The sequence below is a fragment of the Calliphora vicina genome, chromosome 4 (genome assembly GCF_958450345.1).
Source record: "Calliphora vicina chromosome 4, idCalVici1.1, whole genome shotgun sequence".
Lineage (NCBI taxonomy): Eukaryota > Metazoa > Arthropoda > Insecta > Diptera > Calliphoridae > Calliphora > Calliphora vicina.
In genome coordinates, this window is record NC_088783.1 from 55,052,659 (window position 1) to 55,075,996 (window position 23,338).

At 32.1% G+C, this 23,338-nt stretch overlaps 4 protein-coding genes across 4 annotated transcripts in view; 2 read left to right on the plus strand and 2 right to left on the minus strand.

Moving 5' to 3' along the window:
• Chsy (Chondroitin sulfate synthase) overlaps positions 1–15,506 on the plus strand; it is a 28,850-nt gene extending 13,344 nt beyond the window's left edge. The window contains exons 2-7 of the mRNA XM_065507385.1: positions 3,280–3,887; positions 3,953–4,066; positions 4,125–4,237; positions 4,311–4,623; positions 14,009–14,422; positions 14,491–15,506. Coding sequence (XP_065363457.1) covers positions 3,347–3,887; positions 3,953–4,066; positions 4,125–4,237; positions 4,311–4,623; positions 14,009–14,422; positions 14,491–15,479 — 2,484 coding nt within the window. The 5' untranslated portion in view covers positions 3,280–3,346 and the 3' untranslated portion in view covers positions 15,480–15,506. The remainder of the gene's footprint in view (positions 1–3,279; positions 3,888–3,952; positions 4,067–4,124; positions 4,238–4,310; positions 4,624–14,008; positions 14,423–14,490) is intronic.
• Positions 7,963–9,778, minus strand: Alp11 (Alkaline phosphatase 11). Its single transcript, XM_065509910.1, has 3 exons — positions 9,395–9,778; positions 8,293–9,319; positions 7,963–8,235 (listed from the first exon to the last, which is right to left on the minus strand). The coding sequence occupies exons 1-3, from the start codon at positions 9,776–9,778 to the stop codon at positions 8,054–8,056; spliced, it is 1,593 nt and encodes a 530-aa protein (XP_065365982.1). The 3' UTR covers positions 7,963–8,053.
• A 1,507-nt stretch (positions 15,507–17,013) lies between the features above and the next one.
• Positions 17,014–20,043, minus strand: LOC135956798 (uncharacterized). The gene is made up of 4 exons (XM_065507386.1): positions 19,322–20,043; positions 18,947–19,262; positions 17,256–17,423; positions 17,014–17,179 (listed from the first exon to the last, which is right to left on the minus strand). The coding sequence occupies exons 1-4, from the start codon at positions 20,041–20,043 to the stop codon at positions 17,060–17,062; spliced, it is 1,326 nt and encodes a 441-aa protein (XP_065363458.1). The 3' UTR covers positions 17,014–17,059.
• A 1,158-nt stretch (positions 20,044–21,201) lies between these two features.
• Positions 21,202–23,182, plus strand: LOC135958233 (zinc finger protein 37). Its single transcript, XM_065509123.1, has one exon. It carries the CDS (start codon positions 21,330–21,332, stop codon positions 23,058–23,060), a length of 1,731 nt encoding a protein of 576 aa, XP_065365195.1. The 5' UTR covers positions 21,202–21,329; the 3' UTR covers positions 23,061–23,182.
• The last annotated feature ends 156 nt before the right edge of the window (positions 23,183–23,338 follow it).

The following is a 23,338-nucleotide window of genomic DNA, read 5'->3' on the forward strand; positions in this document are numbered from 1 at the left end:
TTGTCATTATAACTCCGGAACTACTGAGCCGATAAACGCAATATATAAACGGATTAAAGGTTATGTGAGGAAACGTCTATCAAAATTTTGTAATTTTACTTAACAATTTTAAAAACAAATTTCTCCATAGAATTGAAAAATTTTACCATTTTTGTACTTAGGTAGCAAATCTATAAAGTGGTTGTTCCCGTCTTTTTTGCTGTTGACCTGTGTTATTGATTGAAACAAAATTTGCAATTCCCATTCGGGAACATTTTTACTAATAGATGTACAATACTACTTGAAATAACATTTCCAGGAGTAAATTTATGGAACCAATTAACACTTCGTTATTAAGGTTGATTTTATATAAAATTGTTTGTAATTTTCTTTAATTTCTTTAACAATATCAATATAGATATTCTGTTTACAAATTGCTTGTGGTTTTTGTAAAAGTTGTTTATATAAAATATTTTAAATTGTACCAAATGAGACGCGGTAGTACCACGGTACTTTAGAAGGTCAAAATGTACCAAAAAAAGTACAATTGTACCAACTTTAACATCCCTGAGCTATTTCTCCAATCTTTCGAAAAAAAATATTTAAAAAAAAAAAAAAAAAACAAGCTTAGATATTTTTCTTGAAAACCTATTTGGTCTCGTAGTGGGATGCGAGTCCGATATCTATAAAAATAAATGTTTTGTACCTCAAAACATGCAATTTTAGACTTTTTTTTGCAAAATCTAATTTTTTTTTCCAAAATGGGCGCTTTTTTAAAATTTTTTTTTTGCTCAAAAGAAAGCTTAGCGAATAAATAGGTCTTCCTATTAGACCTATTTGGTCGCTTAGTGGGAAACGAGTGGGACAGGGATGTTAAAGTTGGTACAATTGTACTTTTTTTGGTACATTTTGACCTTCTAAAGTACCGTGGTACTACCGCGTCTCATTTGGTACAATTTAAAATATTTTATATAAACAACTTTTACAAAAACCACAAGCAATTTGTAAACAGAATATCTATATTGATATTGTTAAAGAAATTAAAGAAAATTACAAACAATTTTATATAAAATCAACCTTAATAACGAAGTGTTAATTGGTTCCATAAATTTACTCCTGGAAATGTTATTTCAAGTAGTATTGTACATCTATTAGTAAAAATGTTCCCGAATGGGAATTGCAAATTTTGTTTCAATCAATAACACAGGTCAACAGCAAAAAAGACGGGAACAACCACTTTATAGATTTGCTACCTAAGTACAAAAATGGTAAAATTTTTCAATTCTATGGAGAAATTTTTTTTTTAAAATTGTTAAGTAAAATTACAAAATTTTGATAGACGTTTCCTCACATAACCTTTAATCCGTTTATATATTGCGTTTATCGGCTCAGTAGTTTCGGAGTTATAATGACAAATTGAAGCAAACAATATATTTTTTACATGAAAATATCAAATTTTTTTGTCTTAAAAAATTCATGAAAAATCGAAACTTTGAGTGGAAATTTTACATTTGTTTTGTTATTATTTTCACGTAAAAAATATATTTTTGTTTCAATTTGTTATTATAAATCAGAAACTACTGAGCCGATTAAACGGAATATAGGTTATGTATATTTAAATTTTTTTAAGTTTATTTTAATAATATCGGAGTAACCGTTCTTGAGTTATCATTACTTATGTGGAGAAAAGTATAAAAAGCTCAATTTTACTTAAACATTTTTTTTTTAAAAAATCCTCTAATAGAATTTAAAATTTGGACCATATTTGTACTACTGGACCACAATACATCAAAATTTTGTAGTGGTTTAAAAAGCCTCTAAATTTTTTTCCGATTTTGTTGCCTTGTGTAATCAATTTAGAGCTTCAGCTGAAATCAGTAAAAAATTAAAACATTTGTAGTTTTTGGTCGGTAGTAGCTAATTTAATCTATGTTAATGTTAAGTTTTGTTTTTTGTGTACAATTGAACTTTTATGTACTTTTTGATGTTTTAATAAACTAAAAAAATGGTACCGCGAAGGTCCAAAAAGTACAATTTTTTTTGGAGGGTGGTACAAAATTGAAAACTTCATTTAACATCCCTGGAGTGGGATATATAGCAAAATAAATGTTTTTTAACTCAAGATATAAAATTTTTTTTTTTTTTTTTTGCAAAATCGAATTTTTTTCCAATCTTTCGAAAAAAAAAATATTTAAAAAAATAAAAAAAATAAAAAAAAAAAGAAAGCTTGGATCTAAAAGCTTTAAAAGCTTTTTGGTCTCTTAGTGGGATGCGATTGAAATATCTATCAAAATAAATGTTTTGTATCTCAAGACATACAATTTTTTTGTTAAAACATTTATTTTGATAGAATACCACTCGCATCCCACTCAGAGACCAATTTAAAAAAAGTCAAAAAAGTTTTTGATTTCGGAAAAAAATTTTAAAAATTTTTTATTTTTTTTTTAAATATTTTTTTTCGAAAGATTGGAGAAATAGCTATCTAAACTATTTGGGACACATTCTGCTAAGAAAATTGTGTCTGAATTACTATCCAACAGGTCTAACCCTCGTTGCAAATTTCATCCCGATCGGAAGACATCGATTTTTAAAAGTTGGTTCACTTGACGTGAAATCCCCCATATACTTTATAGGGTCGGAAATTTATATTGTGGAAATTACAAACGGAATGACAAACTTATGTACTATATACAATTCTCACGTAGGTGAAGGCTATAAAAATTACATATTTAATACTCCTGTTTTTACCGAACAACTGCGTAGCGTTTTGCTTGTCTGCAGATACATCCAGAGTCTCTGGCGGGAATCGAACCCACAACCCTCAGATTAGTAATCAAGCACACTATCGTCTACTCTATTAAAGCAACCCTTCGAATATTTAAAATCATTTTCTTTTATAAAATGTCCAATAGTGGTATGGAAATATGGTCCATATTTCGCTTTTATTTTGCCCACTACTGTATAGAAATAAATACAAACTGAAAAATTCTTTGCATACAAAGTTTACAAGCACCCATTTGAAATTCGCTATTGTTTGTATTATTTAATAATATTTGAACAAAAATCTGTAAATTAAGAAAGACACACGCGCGACGTGATGCCACAAATTCAACAACAACAACAAAAAAGAACCACAAATATTCATGCTAAAAATGGGGAATTTGAATAAAAACTAAATTTAAATTTATTTTTTTATGCACTGCAAAAGATTGCGTGCGTATATTGGCGATAAACATGTGCAAAACTATTTTCTACTTCGCTTTTCTAATTTATTTTCTATTTCAATTTATTTCTTTGCAGTTATCAAATGTCTTAATGAGAGTGAAATACAAACAATTTAGAAAAAGAAAGACTAGCAAGACAAAAAATGTTTGCCAAAAATAATATGACCAAGCGTAAGACGCTTATTTTTGCCTGCTTTGGCATTGCCATTGGCCTTTGCATTGGTACAGTATTAAAAAACTATCGAGCTTTGGAGATAGTCAAACGATGTAGTATGAAGCCTACCAACCAGAAAACACCTTTCGAGATTATAGGCCTCAAAGCTGAGGATAACATACAAAACTCTCAAAAGAATTTAGTGTTTGTGGGTGTTATGACGGCGAAAAACTTCATTGAGGGCAGAGCGAGAGCAGTTTATGATACGTGGGGCAAAGAGGTGCCCGGTCGTATAGCATTTTTCAGTTCGGAGGGTTCCTATTCAGATGAACTGCCCGTTATTGGTTTGAAAAATGTTGATGATCGTTATCCCCCACAAAAGAAGTCGTTTATGATGCTGTACTACATGTATGAGAATTATATAGATAAATTTGAATGGTTTATACGAGCCGATGATGATGTCTATATAGAGCCTCAAAAATTGGAGAAATTTTTAAGGTCCATAGACAGTTCAAAGCCGCAATTTATAGGTAAGTTAGAAAAAAACCAAAATTTATACTAATAATTTATTAAATTTAATGTACCTTTTATAAAGGACAAGCTGGCAAGGGCAACAGTGAGGAGTTTGGTTTATTATCTTTGGAATTTGATGAGAACTTCTGCATGGGAGGTCCAGGTGTTATTCTCAGCAGTGAAACTTTAAGAAGGGGTAATTTGTCTCTCAATATTATTAAGGCTCTTAACTAACTTGCTCAATCACATTTTAGTGGCTCCCCACATACCCACCTGTTTGAAAAACTTATACAGCACCCATGAGGATGTGGAAGTTGGTAGATGTGTTCAAAAATTTGCTGGCATACCTTGTACTTGGAATTATGAGGTTTGTTAAGGAGTGCTTCTAAATTTTAATGACTTTAATTAATATTTTATTTGATTTCTTTTCTCTTTTCCAGATGCAATACATTTTACGCCATAACTCCAGTGGTCGTGCTGCATTTACGGGGAAACTTAAACGCAAAGAAATTCACAATGCCATTTCTTTGCATCCAATTAAACAGGCTCCCCTAATGTATCGTTTACATTCCTATATACAAGGTCTAAAGGCTGAGGAAATGCGCCAAGAATCTTTGCTATTGCATCGTGATATCAAACGTATGGCAAAGTATTTGGAAATTCCCGATGATAGCCGTTATTTAGTGCCGGGTATTCCGCTGATACCAGAAGAGGAGAATAGCAAGCGCCATTTTGAGGATCATAATATATTGGGTAAGTTTTCAAAATTAACAATTAATGTAAACAAACAAATTATAAAAATAATAAAATAAATAAAAAGATTAGATGAAAGTAGTTTCCTCACAAGGAGATTTACAATCCGAGCCCCTAACAACTTCTAGCTCAAGCTGTCTCTCAGAAAATATTTGTCAAACGAAATGTTTCAGGGTCTCATCCACACGAACTAGTCACGATCTTAGCTTAAGCTCAGTAAAAACACCAAGTCACCTGAGAGCCGATCTATTCTATTCCAGGAGAAATCTGCCTTCAAAGAAAATACTTTAACACTAACTGCATCACCATAATTCGGGAAGGAGAAAAATGGAATGAAGTCACAAGAGTAAGGAATGACCAATGTACCGATCTATATAGATTTACTTAAAATTGGTGATCGAACGGGAATGGGCTTATATAAACTAAGCCGAAACATAGATAAATACTTTCATTTCCCGCTTGGGTATATCTAAAGTTACGATCTGTAGAGCGTGTGAAGCAAATGTCCTGCATTTATTCGATTTGTGAGATGAAAACTTTCATATGGACACTATGCTAAACTTGGGATATCGTAGAACTATTTTATACTTGTTAATTGAACGTAACTTAACACGCTGTTAAGTTAAACATTAAACAAATTCCTTGAATCCTTTTTAAAAATCCTTAAATGGCTAAGAGTTCTCAAGGAAGTTATCAATGGTTTTCAACGATTTTTTGTAAATTTCAAAGTCTCAGCCTAAAATATCGTATTATGATTCGAAAGTCATCATAAAAACCAACACTATACGATCGCCTTATTTCGAGTGGCCAATTTATAGATTGGTTCATGGGTTATTAATTATTTCGGTTACACCATCCTGCTTTATTTTCAGGAATTCAGGCGATGAAGGTTGGTGTCTGGTTTTGAATTCACCTTAAAATAGTCTAAGAGCTGCTTCATAATTCAGATGGATTTCGATCAGAAATATCGAGAATGTTTACAGTAGTCGCAGCCAAAGAACTTTTCATTCCTCTACAGAAGCAGAAGGTTTTAAGCTACGTTTCATATTTAAAGATGATCAAGCGTATGTCACGTTTGACTTTAGAATACTCGGGAATCGCGTTTGAGATTGGGTCCCATTAATTATTTATTCACACCTGTTTATTATTTTCAAAATTTCATCTAAAAATGTCACAACATGGGGAATTTTTTCACGTGAACAAAGTTTATGAACGAAAAATGGGAAATATTGATTCGCGATAGGGGTGATTATCTTCTATAAAAAAAACTCATTCTCTGCTCTGCTTTCAAAATGTTATCTCCAGGATAATCATCAGTCAAGTGCTACTCCATGATATTTAAACTGTCTTGTTCTAGAAAAAAAAGAACTTCTCTCTCTTGAAAGACATATTTTCGTATCTTTTTCGTGTTGTACGATGTGTCAAGTGCTTCATTTGTCCTTTTACATAAGGAGTTTTACATGGTCGCAATGGACTTTGAAATATTTATCCAAATTTTTTTTTTAATTTTAAAAAAATGTTTGATGGAAAAAAAATTCGGGTTAAAAAATATTTTTCCCGATTTTGACCCATTGTAGGTCCAACTTACTAGAGCCTTATATACATCGTTGCAATGGACTTTGAAATATCTATCATTAGATATCCATATTGTCTGTATTAATTACTTAATGAGTAATCCAGATATAGATAAAACAAAAAAAATAGGGCAAAAATCGAGGTTGTCCTGGTTTTTCTTTATATCTCAGCCATTTATGGGCCGATTTTGACGATTTTAAATAGCAACCGAGCCGGAAGATATATTGATGTATGAATCATGTATTTAAGTTATTTGGGAGCTACGGAAAGTTGATTTCAACATACAGACGGACATGTCTATATCGACTTCGCTATCTATAACGATCCAGAATATACATATATACTTTGTTGGGTCGCAAATGAAAAAATGTAGAAAGTTCAAATGGAATGTCAATCAATTTCATAAAATATTGATCCTTTCTGCAGACCCATTTCGTATTTGCCAACTCTTCAATTCTACACCGAAGTTCAAATTTCAGACCATTCGAACCTCATACTACCTGTTTTATTAGCACATTTAAGCTGGGTTTCCGCATACACCGTATTCGGTGCCGATAACGAATACTGAAACTGAAAAACGTTGCTGTTCGTCACCGTCTCGTTTCTGAATTGTTTTCGTTTCAGTTGGGTGCGTTGCGGCATAAAACAGAAACGAAATTATTTTTTAATTTTGGATGTCGCACATTAAATAGAATTTCATTATTTTTGACAAAATCCATTATTTTTTCCTCTTCCAATAAAGAAAATGTATTTTTATACCCTACACCACCATAGTGGGGAGGGTATAATGCGTTTTTGCAGATGTTTGTAACGCCCAAAAATATTGGTCTAACACCCACCTTAAAGTATACCGATCGACTTAGAATCACTTTCGGAGCCGATTAAACGATGTCCGTCCGTCTGGCTGGCTGTCCATGTAAACAGAGTGCGCAGAGTACAGGTCGCAATTTTGAAGATATTTCGATAAAATTTGGTACATATAATTTCTTGCCTATTGAAACTGGCTGAAATCGGTCCATTATTTCACCTAGCCCCCATACAGATGTCCTCTCGAAATTGGACTTTATCGGTCATAAATGTTTAATTTATTTATGTATCTACACAAATTTCGCTCCACATAAGTTTTATATATACAAAATTCATGTCACCAAATTTTGTTACGATCGGTCCATAATTAGTCATAGCTCCCATAGAGACCCGCTTCCGAATTGCTTTAACGTGCATAAATCGCTTAAAATGTTTGCTATACACACAAAATTCAACATAGTTAACTTTCATATAGTCACAAATCACTCGACCTAATTTTATGGTGATCGGTCCATAATTGGTCATTGCTCCCATATAACCCCACTTCCGAAAATCACTCAAAAATATAAATTATTGAAATTTTAAAAGAAAAATGTTTTTGCTCTTTTACTTAGTGTAGGGTATTATATGGTCGGGCTTGACCGACCATACTTTATTACTTGTTTTTATTCATTTTGATTTTCTTTAAATTTGAAATAAAAAATAATTAAAATAATTTCGTTCCTACAGCACCGAAAACAACCTACTGAAGTTGTTTTCGTTCCGGCCCTAAATGACAGGTTTTTCGTTACTGCCGTTTCGTTCCCAATTTTCGTTGGCGATTTCTGAAACGAACTGTTTTCGGTGCAAATGTTTCGTTTTCGGTGCCGATTACGGTGTATGCGGAAACGTAGCTTTAGGAAACAATTTTATATTCTCAAAACCCCACAATCATTTTCAATAAAACAACAGCTGAAATGTTTTATATTTATTTTAAAAGTTTTATTTAATCTACAAAAAGTTGTTCATAATGTTAATATCTTCACACAAAAAATCCAAGTCTTAACAGCTACTCCTCACACAACTTTGCACCCTTGCCTATGCAAGCAGCATAGGCCATTAAATGAGGTATAACGTTTTGTTCCATAGTGCCGGTAAATAAATGCGATTGTGGTCCTCGTGCAAATATGGCCACATCTTCGCCAGCATGATGACCAGATGCTTTTTTAATGTAACTGGGTTTAACTATAACTAAAATAATAATAAAAATAATTTTAACCATATTTCCTGAAATCTATTACCACTTACAATCATGATGCTCTGCCCTTAAATCTTTACGTTTCCAGGTATTATCCTTAACTTCAATATACTGTTTAGGGCCCACAGCATAATTTAACACACTATAGGGTACACCATCCAAATCTAAATCATATTCATTTAAACCTAAAATTGGGTTACCACGCCCCGGATAGCCAGCCATAGACATGGTATGTGAATGATCGGCTGTTACCACAATTAAAGTATCCTCTTCATTGGTCATTTCCACAGCAGTTTTAATTGCCTCATCAAACTCTAGAGTTTCATCTAAAGCATAACCAGCTCTAGTTTGATGATGACCATGATCAATGCGACCACCTTCTATGAACACATAAAAGCCTTCAGGATTTTTCTGCAACATTTTTATGGTGCTGGCTGTCATATCTTTTAATCTTGGCTGAGAGGGATTCAGTACTTTCTTACGAGAATTATAATCTAAATGAGCGGAATGAAAAAGTCCTAAAATCTTTTCGGTTTTATTATAATCCAAATTATTTAGGTCCTCCAAGTTGGACACAAAAACACCCTGAGGATTTGCTACTTTCCACTGTTGTATTAAATCTTTGCCGTCTTGTCGTTCTCCCACCGACCCGAATGTATCATTTTGTGTCGCAGGTATAAATTTAGTTAAACCTCCGCCCATCATAACATTGAAATTTTTACCCGGCTCATTTTCTATCAACTGTGTGGCAATATCCAAACAATCCTCTGTATAAGGTATACCACTTTTAATTATATCATAATCACTTTCAAAATGTCTGCTAGCTACATGAGCATAATTGCCAGAAGGACTGGCATGAGTTATAGTCGTGGTAGTAACTATGCCAGTGGATTTGCCCGCCTGTTGAGCCCACAATGCTATAGATTCCACATGATTTTTAGGATCTATAGAAGCACTACAATTTAAATAGTCTACTTTAGCATTCACACCTATTAAACGTAAATTGGTCTTGACTCCCGTCAAATAAGCTGTGGCGCTACAAGCGGAATCGGCCGTCTGAGCATTAGTACAATAAGTCTAAATTTTAAAATGTAGTTTAGTTTAACACTTTAAGTATTATTTATCTTTAATATAAACAAAATGTTCATGTACCTTGCTCAATCCAGTATAAGGAAATTCCTCCATTGTTAAAACTGACTCTTCTCCACTTAGACCCTGTCGCTGTCCTTTAAGTATGCGCGCCGCTGTTAGTGTTGCAATTGACATGCCATCCCCCAAAAAGAATATTACATTTTTAGCTTTTCCATTGTTCTGTTTTACATTCACCCGATTCTTTAAACTATTTTGTCCTTGATCAAACCAATACTCTGTATTCATTTCTTTTGAAGGAGTTTGTCGTTCCTTAGTAACACTGCGTCCTTGAGAATTTAACTCTGTTTCCAATACTCCATGATAAGGATCCAAACATTTTGTAGATTTTATTAAGTGGTTTATTACTAAAACTATAACAATGCCCAGAAGTTTGTTTGAAGACATTGTTCCACGTTAAACTCTTCCGGTGATATTTAAAACAATGAAACAGATTTGTGCAACCACACTCATTTATATAAGGGAATTATTTATTTTTAGTGGCAGAATTAGTTGAAATGTTGTATGTGTTACTATTGTAATCTACATATGTAAATTCAAACTGTGAGACCTACTTAGAAATCGAACTCTATTTTAACTACATTGTATTGTACATACGCAACTCATACACACTTTGCTTAAATAGTTGGATTACAAACAATGTTTTAATTGTTTTCACACGATTAATGACTTTCTTAAACATTTAAAATTCAATTTTTATTACCACATCTGGTTTGATTGGTAACGAATACAATACACACAATTACTGCATAAGAATGGGAACTATTCTAGGTAATACAACGACGACCACCACTACAATAGGGCCAATCAAGCGTTATAGCGATATGAAATCCTCACAGTGGGGTCGACCGCAAAATTAGTGGTAATAGATATAGAATTGCTCTCAGTGTTGGGCATGATACTATTGAAAGTTTAGAAACCTTCAACTTTATTGTCAGCTGTACCAGTAACAAGAGTGGAGCTGAACTTGAGTTAGTAAAATAAATAAGGTTAAATAAAGGTATATTTACCATGTTGACTTTTGTTTGGAGATCAAGTCAATTATCAAACAATACGACATTGAGAATCTTTAACTCAGACATTAGAGAGTGGAAATTGAGTTGGATAGGACATATACTTCGAAGACCTCGTCAAAATATATCACGACAAGCATTAATATGGAATCAACAAAGTAGTCGACAACCTGGTGCTCTCGCTATATAGTAAGCTTGAGATAAGCTGAACTCTGCAAATTATAATTGGAGCGACATCGACATTGACTTCTCAATAACAGAATAAGATGCAGAAGAAGAGTATAGTAGACTTGGGTAGTTCATGAACGAACTAGTTCAACTGAACGATTCCATTATTTGAACTAAATGAACTAGTTCAAATCGTTTGTTCACTTAGTTCAGTATTAAACTATGAACTAAAATGGTTGTTTTCGTTGTTTTTCCAGCTTCTTTTTATACGAATTCTGACATAATGCCTAAAATCTCAGAATTATACGATAACTGAAAGCAAATTAAAAACCCAAGGAGCATTTAACTCTAGTATCGTATTTGTTGTTTTTGTTCAGAACAGAGATACAATTTTAATATTTATCACTCGTTTCTTGTTCTTTTATAAATTGGTAGTTCAAAAGTCAATAAGAGCGATTGAACTAGAAGAGCTACCTAGTTCATTTTTGAACTAAGAACTAAAATGAGCGGTCATTGAAATGAACTATTAAGCACAAGACTAGAGTATAGGCCCTATGCTCCAGTGGGAGAGCAGAATGACATACGAAGACATACATTAATTTATTAAGGAATGTTAGACCGGGTCTGGTGTTTTTCTGATTATTTCACGTTGCCGGTTATTACATGCAATTTGATCTTATTAACTGTGGGGCAATTTTGGGAGAGGATAAATTGTTGGTTCGTTGTTTTGGTCTCTGTATGTAAGAGGGAGTTACAACTCTAATTATGTCTTTTAGTACTTACGGCGAGATTTCGGTTTGAAGATTAAATTATGTTTAATTTACGAATATTATTTTTGGGTCGTCGATTATTTTGTTTTATTTGCGGACAATTTTGACGAATTAATCTCTGCAATAAGTCCGAAAGTACAAACAGCTAAGGATGTTTACGAGACTTGAAAATATGCAGGACGTATGACTTGAATTCCGCCGGGAAAATGTTGGTAGGTAGTAAGTTCCACACACGCTTGTTTCGAACAAAAAAACTATTTTCCCTATAATGTGTCGTACGGTCGATACTCAAATTTATGTTCGGAATAATGCCGCATGTATTAGATATAAAACTATTAATTTATTAATTAAATTTTTTGTAAAAAATTTTTATTAAGTAGAAATTTATAACCGATTATGGCCAATAAGCTAGGTTGTTGAAAATAATAATTAAATAAATAATAAAAATAAATAAAAAAAAAATACTTATGTCTGCTGAACAGCACCCGTGATAATCCCCCCTCGGCAATAACATGTGAAATTTTGTTCCCATGAAATATTCATTTCCCTCGAAGGGAAAATTGCTATCGGGAATATCATGATGAACTTTACATTCACAATAGTTATTTTGTTCGTAACAGCTGTTTATTGTTTACAAAATTCCATATAAAAATTTCACAACAAGGGGAATTTTTTCACGTGAACAAAGTTGATGAACGAAAAAAGGAAAAGAGAAAATATTTCATGTGAAATGTTGATTCGCGATAGGGGTGAATATCTGTAAAATAAGGATAAGCTGCCCACATTCCGACTATGTTCTAAAGTATCAATAAACCGGGTAAAAGTTTCATCCCCTATAATATCCACAGCCCTTCTTGAACCCGGTTCAGCAACTATATCCTAGACCTTGCAGCTCCGGCCTATATGTGGGTATTATATTCCATTTTTGGACGAATGAAGTATATACGAAGTATATACAACGTCTCAAAAAAACCTTTTATTTTATCCACTTTCTCGTTATTAATTGATGACTGTTTAATGTCTCTGAGAAACTCCATTGCCAGAAGAACATTCGTTTCCTCGTATTTAGTTTTTATTACACCGGGATTGATTAACAATGAATAAAATACAAATTAGGAACGGTATATGCGGGGCCAGTATAAATTAAGCATGTTGCTCTTTTCCGACTTCAGTTGTGGTAGGACTGCACTAATATTTTCCGCAGGACCCCCTTCTATGTCTGCTTTGGGCGGTGAAAGACTTTCAAGTACGCCATTCAATTAATAGCGTATCTAAAGCCATTCATGCGTTTGTTTCAGGTCATTCATGCTTTTCTTCTTCTCGTACATACGAATATCTTTTCTGACATAGATTTGGTTTAGATGACTCCTCCAATGACACTTCAGAAGGAAACGCTTTGTTCCATGACCTTCGTTTTCTCGTGTTATTTGCATTTAGACTGTGACGGTATTTAAAACTGCTTTATGGTCGCTTTGAAAGGGAAAGTAATCACACGTAATTTAATACTAAACCACCAACCAATTGTCTCGTAGATAACCAACAAGATGTGTTTATGCAATATCCAATTGCTGCAGACTAGCGATTTCATAATCTTTTAGCTAAGAGGTCTGAGGAGATAAAGAGGTTGTCAATGGACAGCCCCAAAATATTCAAGTGATTCTGGCTGAATTTGAACTCGATGGACTACATTAAGGTTCTGAAAATTTAATTGCGACACTGTCCTAAATTCGAACAGATACCCAACTTTTTTTAAAAATATCTCCAAAAATCCAAACGTAAAAAATATGGCCATCTTTTCATGTTCCAACTTTGGATGCGTGTAACTTTTTATAGGGATGAGATAACTGTTAGGATGTTATTTTTATTGTTTTCGAAATTTTATAGCAAATATAGATAATATTTTAAACAAAAATTTGGAACCTTCGTAGGCCCGCCATATCTAAAAAACCAAAAAAAGATCGAGCAGAATTAAAAAAAATAAACCTAAATATCTCTTGAACTAAAAGAGATAACTTACATAAATTTTGTAGATCTTATGGACTATTTACATTTTAAATTTCAGCTCATTCGGATCATACTTGGATTTTTGCAGACATTTTTAAAAAATGTGAGACCCGATATGGCGTGTAGTTTTGCTAATTAAGCGTAAAGGGCTCTATTTACAACTTTTATGTCTTTGGACGACCCCCAATGAAATTTTACCGCAAAAAATTTCGTAGAATATTTTAATCCTTAATTGTCCTTTTTGAAAGGACTTTTTTCGATTTTCTCAAAAAAGGGGTCAAATTGACCCCTAAAGAGAGGAGATAGGGGGTTAATATCTTCCACAAAAATGATCCCCATAAAATTCCATAATATAACTCTGACAATAAGAATTCTCTCAGATATTAACTACAACATTTTTTTCAGTTAGTATAATGCTACCTTCGATCAAAAAATTAAAACTTTGACCCACTGTAAACAAAAAATTCAGACCAGCTGGACTATAAATTTATTCTACAAAAATGATATACTCAACATGCTCTTTCAGAATTATAGGGTCGCTGTTCTGTTCCAATCAAAAAATCTCAATTTGTTGGACCGTGTAATTATTTTATTAAAATAATTTTTAATGTTGATTTTCATTTATTAATTCTCTAATAAATTTCTCTCTCTTCTTTTTTCAGGCATTAGTCCCGATCTTAATAAATTCGCACCCAAATCTCGAGATGATCTCCTAGAATGGTCATTTTTGGCCAGAAGCCTTTATTCCACCGATCATTCGAATCCCAAGCACAAAATCGATTCAGCAATGAGAGAAGGACTCGAGGATGTTATAACAGAAGTAATGGAAAATATTAACAACTATTCACGGCAGCGAGGAAGAGTTATTGAATTTCGTGAACTATTATATGGCTACACCAGATTAAATGCTCTACATGGACAAGATCTTATATTGGATTTATTGTTGATATATAAGAAATATCGTGGTAAAAAGATGACGGTGCCGGTAAGAAGGCATTTATATGTGCAAAGAGCATTTACGGGCATATTTATTAAAGAATTTGATGAAGATTTTTATAATACCACTTTGCAAAGAAGTAAGTTCTTAATAATTAAAATTTAAAAAAATAGAAATTTATTAAAATATTTTTTGTTTAATTCACAGGTTTCTTAAAGAACATTTTAAATCAGGGAGTGGAAAGTTTATCAAATCATTTCTCTATACCCGGCTTATTATCGGCTAGCAATCCTTCGTTGGCTGGCAATTCCAAAATTGTATTTGTTTTACCTATAGCAGGACGTTTGTCAACCTTTAAGCGTTTTTTGGATACTTATGAAAGTGTGGCCATTGAGGAGGATAAGAACTGTGATTTACTGGTTGTCATTTTTGGCTCTGTGGCGGAAATACAAGATCATTTGGCAGAAATAAGAAGTTTAAAGTATCGCCACATCTATCATCAAATCAATTTTATACACCGACAAGAAGAATTCTCTAGAGGAGTGGCTTTAGACACAGCTGCACGCTCTTCTTATATACAAGAAGACAACATAATCCTGTTCATCGATGTGGATATGGTGTTTAAATTAGAGACTTTACAACGTATACGCATGAATACTTTACAGGGCAAACAGGTGTATTTGCCTATAGTATTTTCCCAATATGATCCCAAACGACGACAACAACAGCAAATACCAGCCGCTGAAATAACCAATGAATCGGGATATTTTCGACAATTTGGTTTTGGCATTTGTGCCATCTATAAATCCGATATTTTAGATGAAAATATTAATGGTTTTGACAAGGACATCACCGGCTGGGGTTTGGAGGATGTTAAATTTTTGGAGAAAATTGTCAAAAATGGCAATCGCCAGAATTCATTTATGATCAATACAGCCGAAGTGTCGGAGGATTATAATCTGAAGGCATCGCAAATGCGTAGACTGACAATATTTCGTGCTCCCGATCCTAGTTTAGTGCATATTTATCATGATATTAGTTGTGATATTAACTTAGAGACTGCTCAGTATAATATGTGTTTGGGCACAAAGGCCAATTCGTTGGGTAGTACCCGTCTGATGGAACATTTATTTTATAATAACCCGGATAATATAGAATTTATTAAAGAATTTAATCGTAAAAAAGAAATTAGATAATACGAGGTTGGGGGAGATTATTTAAAATTTTGTATTTTTTTTTTTTGTGAAATTAAAATGGTATGTAACGGTTAAGTTCCCAATTCAGAGAGAGTAGGAGAGTAAATTATTAAAAGAGAAAAAGTATTTTTAATGTTGGGAGTGAAGGAGAATATGGAGGTTTTGTGGAGAAGGGGAATGATTCATCAATCCGTTTTTTATTTCCAAATTTTTTATTTGGGACCTCATAAAGATATAGCCTGGATCGTTATAGATAGCAGATTTGATATAGCCATATCCGCCGTCTGTCTATTGAAATCAACTTTCCGAAGCTTCAAAATAACTTATATCAAAATTCGTGAAAATAAGCAAAAAAAAAAACACGACTAGCTCGATTTGTATCTATTTTTTATCTTTATCTAAGTCATTAACGTAGACAATATGGAAATCTAATGATAGACATTTCAAAGACCTTTCCAATATATAAATAAGGAAACATATTTTTTTAACTTATTTGTTTTGCCAACATTTCTTTTCAACAAAAAATTATTTTCACCAAACTATTTTTTTAACCAACATAAAAACAAAGTACACTTTGGGAGATGTGGTATTATTTTAGAAAAGTACAGTATAAAAAAGTACCATTTTGAAAAGTACTTTTGCTAAGAATTCATTTTAGAAAAGTACTTTTCTGAAATATACATTATTAGGAAAGTACTTTTCTTAAAAATAAAATTTTAGAATAGTACTTTTCTTAAAAATACATTTTTAGAAAAGTATTTTAATTTTTTTTTAGTTTTGAAATATGTAGTAACATTTAAAGAATGGTTTCAGTCTTTGAAAAAGTACCTTTTGAAAATTGACAACAAATTTTTGACATTTTTTTTTTCAAATTTGTTCTTGGAGATAATTTCTGCACATATTTATCAGAATATTTATAGCATAATTATTGAAATTATGTATGTACCTATATCTGATAGATCAGTTCCACATTTATCTTAAAAAATTATTTATAGCCTCGGGAAACTTATTATTAGGAACCTAAAATTATGAATTATTACCCACCCCGATTCTCTACAAAACATTTGTTCTGATTCCCCAGCCCCAATTTTTCAGAATACACAACAAAAAAAGTATTAAAAGCTAATAATTATAATAACAACGTCTTAGATTAAGTTGCAAAAAAAAAAGAAAATGTATTTTAAAGCCAAATTTTTTTATTATTGCCTTATTTATAAAAAGTTTAATTTAAAAAGTAAAAAATAAAAAACTTTGAAAACTTATTAAATAAGTTTTTTTTGTTAGCAAATAAGAAAAGTAAAGAAAATTCATATTTTCACATAAAACCTAAAAACGGAATTAAATTGCATTTTTTTTATACAGAACAGTAATATTGTACTGGATTCATATTATCATATTATAAACATAATTTAATTATTTAAGTTAAAACAAAATCAAGATAAGTTTAATGTGATATGTTAATTGTTAAAAAAATAAAGTAAAACAAAACAAAAAAAGTAGACAATTTGTATGAAATTCACTAAACAAACAAACAAAAAAGGTATGTGGTGGTTGTATCAAATAAAATTATTCATTTTATCTTACATAAATTCAACTGGTTCAATATCTAACAAAGCCAAAGTCTTATTAAGTACTTCTCGTACAGCTTTGATTAGATAAATGCGTGCATAAACATAGGGCATCAAGTGATCACGTTTTTCCTAATACACAATAACATTTTCAATTGTCAGGCTCTGCTCTTTTATGTGGTAAAATAATAAAACAAATTTCACTTACCGTTAAAATTCGAATTCTTCGATAGTAAACGCTGAATATGGCGACCAGGCCATGCAGAAAATGTATGATTAAATGGGTGGAGCATAAACCTCGTTCTAGTTGTTCCAGACAACGATCAATTAGATTAGGAAAGCCAGCCAAATAGGCATAAACTAATTGCCATTCTTCCTAAAAATAATAAATAACAACAAAACTTTATTAAATTATTATTATTTTGTGTGAACTGCGTTATAACTGGTTCAAAGTAATCAATTCACATACAGGTTAAATAAGTTTCAGATGCATTACTAGCTACTTGATATCTTCACAACTAGTTATTTTAACATGTACGTGGCAAAAGCGTAGCCAATTAAACTGAAATAGTCAATCGAAAAGACATATCCTAGTACACAACCCATTTAGATGCCTGCTATTATCAGGCATCTAATAAAGCCATAATCATTTATTTTGTAGGACTTCCGCGTAAAAATTGGGTTCTTTATGGTGCAGAAAACATATAACTTTCTAAAAAAAAATTCCTTTGCAATACATAACTGGGTTCCAGCATCTTAAAAACTATCAGCCCAATCATTAATAAAAAATTCCCCAAGAGTTTTTTCCCATTGAATTTGAATAGGTAAAATGAGAAAAGGGAAAAAGCACCCGGGGAATTTTTATTCATAATTGGGCTGATATTGTCCGCTGATGAGTAATCAAAACCGTTTGATAAAACTACAGACAAACCAAAAAAATATTGGTTTACCCAGATGTGGCGAAATTTTATATTTCCCTTTTCCTACTCTTAAAGGTTATGCATTTTTGATTTTTAATAATTTATACAGGAATACCTGGATTTGTTGAATTTCAATATAGTATCGATCCGCAACACACTTTAGAGCTATTATGGGATTATCTTTAACATAATCAGATGAAATTCAATTATTTGTCGGTCCAATTACCCGACCTAAAACTTTTCGCAGTTCAAATCCGAACTGAAAAGTTTAAATAATAACGTAATCACTGTTGTCCAAAAATATAAATGTAAACTAATTCCGGAGACTATAGTTCATAATTTAATCGCATCCATACCACTAAAGATACGGTCACACATGGCAAATATTTACTCAAAAAAGCGTAACCACTTTTTCTAGCACAAATTTGTTTGACGTGTCTGATCTTACAAGTGTTTTGTAAGATCAAACATCATCAAATAAAATAAAACTAAATATTTGTTTTAAACTGTCTTAAGTAAAAGGAGTTTCTGACAATAAATAAAAGAATTTAAATATATTTCATTTAGCGGTTACGTCTTTTTCGTCAAATATTTGTCATGTGTGACCCTACCTTAAGATTTGAAAAAATGCTAAAATATTAAGGATTTTAAACAAAGTTTTTCCCTGAGAAATACAGCAAAATTATGAATAAAAATTCCGCGGGAGTTTTTTCCCTTTTCTCATTTTTCCTATTCAAATTCAATGTGAAAAAATCCCGGGGAACAAACTCCCGCGGAATTTTTTATTCATAATTGGGCTGATAATTTTACATAGACAGCTTCTACTATTTTTAAAAAAAAAAGTTGTGCCTCTAAAAAAATTAGCTATAGAAAACTTGACCCTCTCAAGAATTTCGTTTCAAATTAAAATTATTACACACCTTACATTTTTATGATTTTTTACCAATAATTATAATAAGAAGTCCTTTTTCAGACTTACCTCTTCATTCAGCAACTCCCATTGGATACTATCAATTGGTGGTAATGGATCGTAATCGCCTTCATCTATACGTTCTTGGAAAGTTCTTAAAATTGTCTCCAATCTTGCCGAGTTATACAAAATAAATGAAGCACCCTTAGTGCTGCCTTGGCCATTGCGTATAATTTGCACGGGACTAGTATGTTTAACTTCCAATAGATCTACGGTGGCAGCGGCGGAACCAAGACGTTCCATTAAGGCACAAAAGCGAGCATCCTGCTTGACTCGAATGCCATATTTATGCAAAGCCATTAAAGTCATGTCATTCGAACGAATGCTGTTAAAGAATTAGAAATGAAAACCAATTTTTTATAGGTATAAAGTTAAAAAGCTTACCTTAAATATTCTTTAGTAGGCAACTGGCAGCGTTTGCCATTGTTGGAGGGATCTGTTACTAAACCACATTTGATAATTACCCCACAATCGTTTTTATTAATTTTAGATGCTACACTTTCAACTTGCAGCTCTGTAAAGGAATTGTTGTCTAAATGCTCCTCACCCTGCCTATCCACTTGACTCCACCTAGAGTACCTTAATAGCTTTTGTAACACATTGTACATTAATTTGCTTCTATAGAACGATAAATCCTCTTCACTCAAATTCTCCGGCAGGGAATTTAAATAAACTTTCTTATTGGCAGCTTTTAGTAACTGACCATAATTCTCACTTTTTAAAACTTCAGGTACTAGACGGCCAACAATTACACTCCTATGCAAATGGAGATGAATTCTTTCCTGCCTCACCAACAATTTAGCCACGGGAAAGGGCCATTCCTTGGCTGCCTCCAAAAACTTACATTTCTCTTGTTCTGATTTTTCATCTTCGGTATCTGATAGTTGAAATGCTGCTTCATTCAATTGTCTATTGGCTTCTGGAAAGTAGTTGAGCCATATTTCAGTTTTACTGGGAAAACTCACATCTCCACACTGGACTAATTTTTCGTTATGAATTCTTATTAAAGTTGACATTTTACGATAATTTTCAATTTCATTTTCTTTTGATGACTCCACAAAGTAGTTAACTATATTTATTAACAAAGTATTTAAAGGATTATCCATTTTATATGTGAGAAATTAAAAACGAAGCGCAAATTTTTAGCGACTGTACTGTGAGTCCCGTTATTTTATTTTACAGTTATATTTGTTGCAACTTGTTTGAATTTTTGTTGTATTTTGTGTTTTGTTTTGACATTGAAATTCGTAGTGTTCAAGGCACAACAACACGTGTGTGCATGAAGTTAACAAAGTGAAACAAATGGAATGAATTCTATTTTATAAATAAATTAATAATTTAGAATTTTAAGATAAGGGCAAAAAAAATCAATATGATTTATGATTTATTTAATGATTTATTATGTTGATAGCTCTTAATTATATGCTTAATTTAGGAGTTATAGGACTTCAAAGTAATTGTATATAATAGTAAATAGCTTTACTATTCCTTTATTTAAAAAAATTATCTGACCAATATGGTTATCGTTGAATAGTGTTTCATAATACTATTCATCTTATATATTACGTAATTTGGAAGCAGTCTGAATATACTAGATACCTAATTTTGTTGAACTTTGATTATTTTTAATTTAAACACAAAAATGTTAATATACATTCTCAAATCCAAAATCTCATGAAATATTATATAATAGAATATAATTCTAATATTAAAAATTTAGAGTTTGAAATATATCTAAATTTTCTAAAATTGAAATATAATATTTATAAATTTTATAAAGAATTAATTCTTAATTCAATATTAATATTTCCGTTAATATAAATCGATTACAAATAGGCTTTAGATTTAATTTGATTTCAAAGATTTGATTTTATTAATTCAACAATTAATAAATTCTATTTTATAATTAAATTTTTGGGATATAATTTATTTTAATTTGATAAATTTATATATACAACTTTAATCAACACTGTATTTCGTTATTTTTAACATATTTTATACAGTACTTTCGGATTCTTCTTCTACTTATTTTTAATGTAAAGTTGGCAACGTTGAAAATACTGTTGTCAAATACAAGGCGCATTAATAAGGTAATAGAAGTGTAATGTTTTATTTAATTTCAGTACGGATTTTGACATTTTCATGCAAGAGAGAATAATTTTTTATGTATACAGTTTGACATTTAAAAGGGAAAATTTCATAGATAAACAATTTCCCAATGTGCTAGTGATACCCTCTATGTAACAAGTCTTGGTTGAATTGAAGAAAAAATAATTTTCTTGTTTATGGATTTTTTTTACAAAATATTTAATAACTGAAAGAATATCTTTATCATAACGTTCATAAATAAAAAATCTTGTTATATATTTAATAAGAAATTGAACACGTCAACATGTGTGTTGTAATAGATTTAGATGTCGTATGCCTGATTTGTTTACAACCCAATAAAGAGATGCATCCCATCTTCAACACAGATGTGGAATCTTCTGAACTGCAAATTGCCCAGAAAATATCCATACTATCAGAGCTGAAAATCGATCAGAATAATGAAACACTACCTAGTAAGATTTGTAGCAAATGTTTGCAAGACTTAAAAGCCGCCTGGCGTTTCCGAAAAAACTGCCAAGCGGCCGTGACCATATTCCAGACAATAGTCAAATTGGACGATGTACAGCCACGGCCAGAAGATAGTGCTAGCAAGGAATTGGCTGAACAACAAATCAAGGTGCCGCAGGGTTTACAAATAAAACGTATTAATAACGATAATGAAGGTGAGGATGATAAAAAACCTGGGGAATCTTTGATAGACAAGAAAACCGTTGCCGTGGAAGAATTTGTGCTTAGCAATGACAAAGAAAGTTCCACGTTATACGAAGAGCTAGCACCTCAGGATTATATTCAAAGTCAGGATAATCATCCCGAGGAGTTTCAGGCGATGCAAAATGAAATAAAGGATGCAAGTAAAGTTGAGGAGGAGGAGGTGGAATTTAATGAAAATGAGGAGGAGGTTGAACATGAAGATGAGGATAGTATTTTTGTGGAATATTATTTAAACGAGGATGCATTAGCAGATGAAAGCACAATTAAAATCGTTAACAAAAATTCTTCTAAAGCGAAATCTAATATGGAAGAAAAACTACTCCGGGTTAGAAAACAGTCCCCTGATATGGAGGAAAAACAGACGAAAAAACGAACAGAGTATTTAGAAAAGGTTAATAAATTACAACCAAGAGGCCGCACAAGAGCACAAAATGTACAAAAAGTTGTAGCTAAAAGTAGTCAGGCTTCTCAAAGAAATTCAGTTGTTATAGATGACACCAATAGCTCTGAGGAGTCTATAATACCAGTGCAGCCACAAGTGAGACAGGTAAAAACACGTAAACGTAAATCAATATCCCCCGAAACAAAAACTCCAAAAATCTGTGAGCTATGTGGCAATTCGTATCGTTTTCAACATGCATTAAATGCTCACATGCGACGTCACTACAATGAAAAGCCATTCCCTTGTGATTTCTGCGACAAAGCGTTCGTTTCCAATGTCGAACTCAGACGTCATATGCGTGTTCATACCGGCCAAAAACCTTACGCATGTCAATATTGTGAACGACGTTTCTCCGACTTTGGATCACGCATCAAACACGAACGCACCCATACCGGAGAACGGCCCTATCACTGCATTACGTGTGGCAAATCGTTTGCCTATCCTCATGTTCTTTCCGTTCACATACTTACCCATACGGGAGAGAAAAGATTTCGTTGCGATTATTGCAGTAAAGGATTTACGAAAAAAGCTTATCTGTTGTCACATGTCGAACAACATCACAGTGGTCCCACTGAATTCCAGGTTGTTATCGACGATACCAGAGATAGCAGTCAAAATCAGGCGGATGCCACGAAATCTGAGACATTCGAGGAGTGTATTTATACTACAGAAATCGTGAATGAAGCGGAAATGGAGGAATGTGATGAGGAATATGAAGATGATGATGTTAATCAAGAGCCTGACGAAATTATTATAACACAATCACATATGCAGACAAAATTGGAATCTAATGATGACTCAGAAATACATGATATTGTAGAAGTGGAGTCAGATGAAGAATACACAATAAGAGAGCGATAAATTTAGCGTTTTAATTTATCTAAAATTCTTTTTTCATTATTCCTTTGATTGTTTTTTGAGAAAATGTAATGGAAATGAGAATTTACAATAAAAAGTTAAGGAGAAATAGTGTTTGAAAACAATTTAGTATTTGTATAATATAATTATAAATGAACAAATTTATTAAAATAAGTCGGCTGGCTCTTTTCACCACAGTTTTCGCTCTATGGTATTAATAAAACTTAAAACAATTTTTAACTGAACAATTTGTTTGGTGAAAAAATGTATGTGAAAACAAA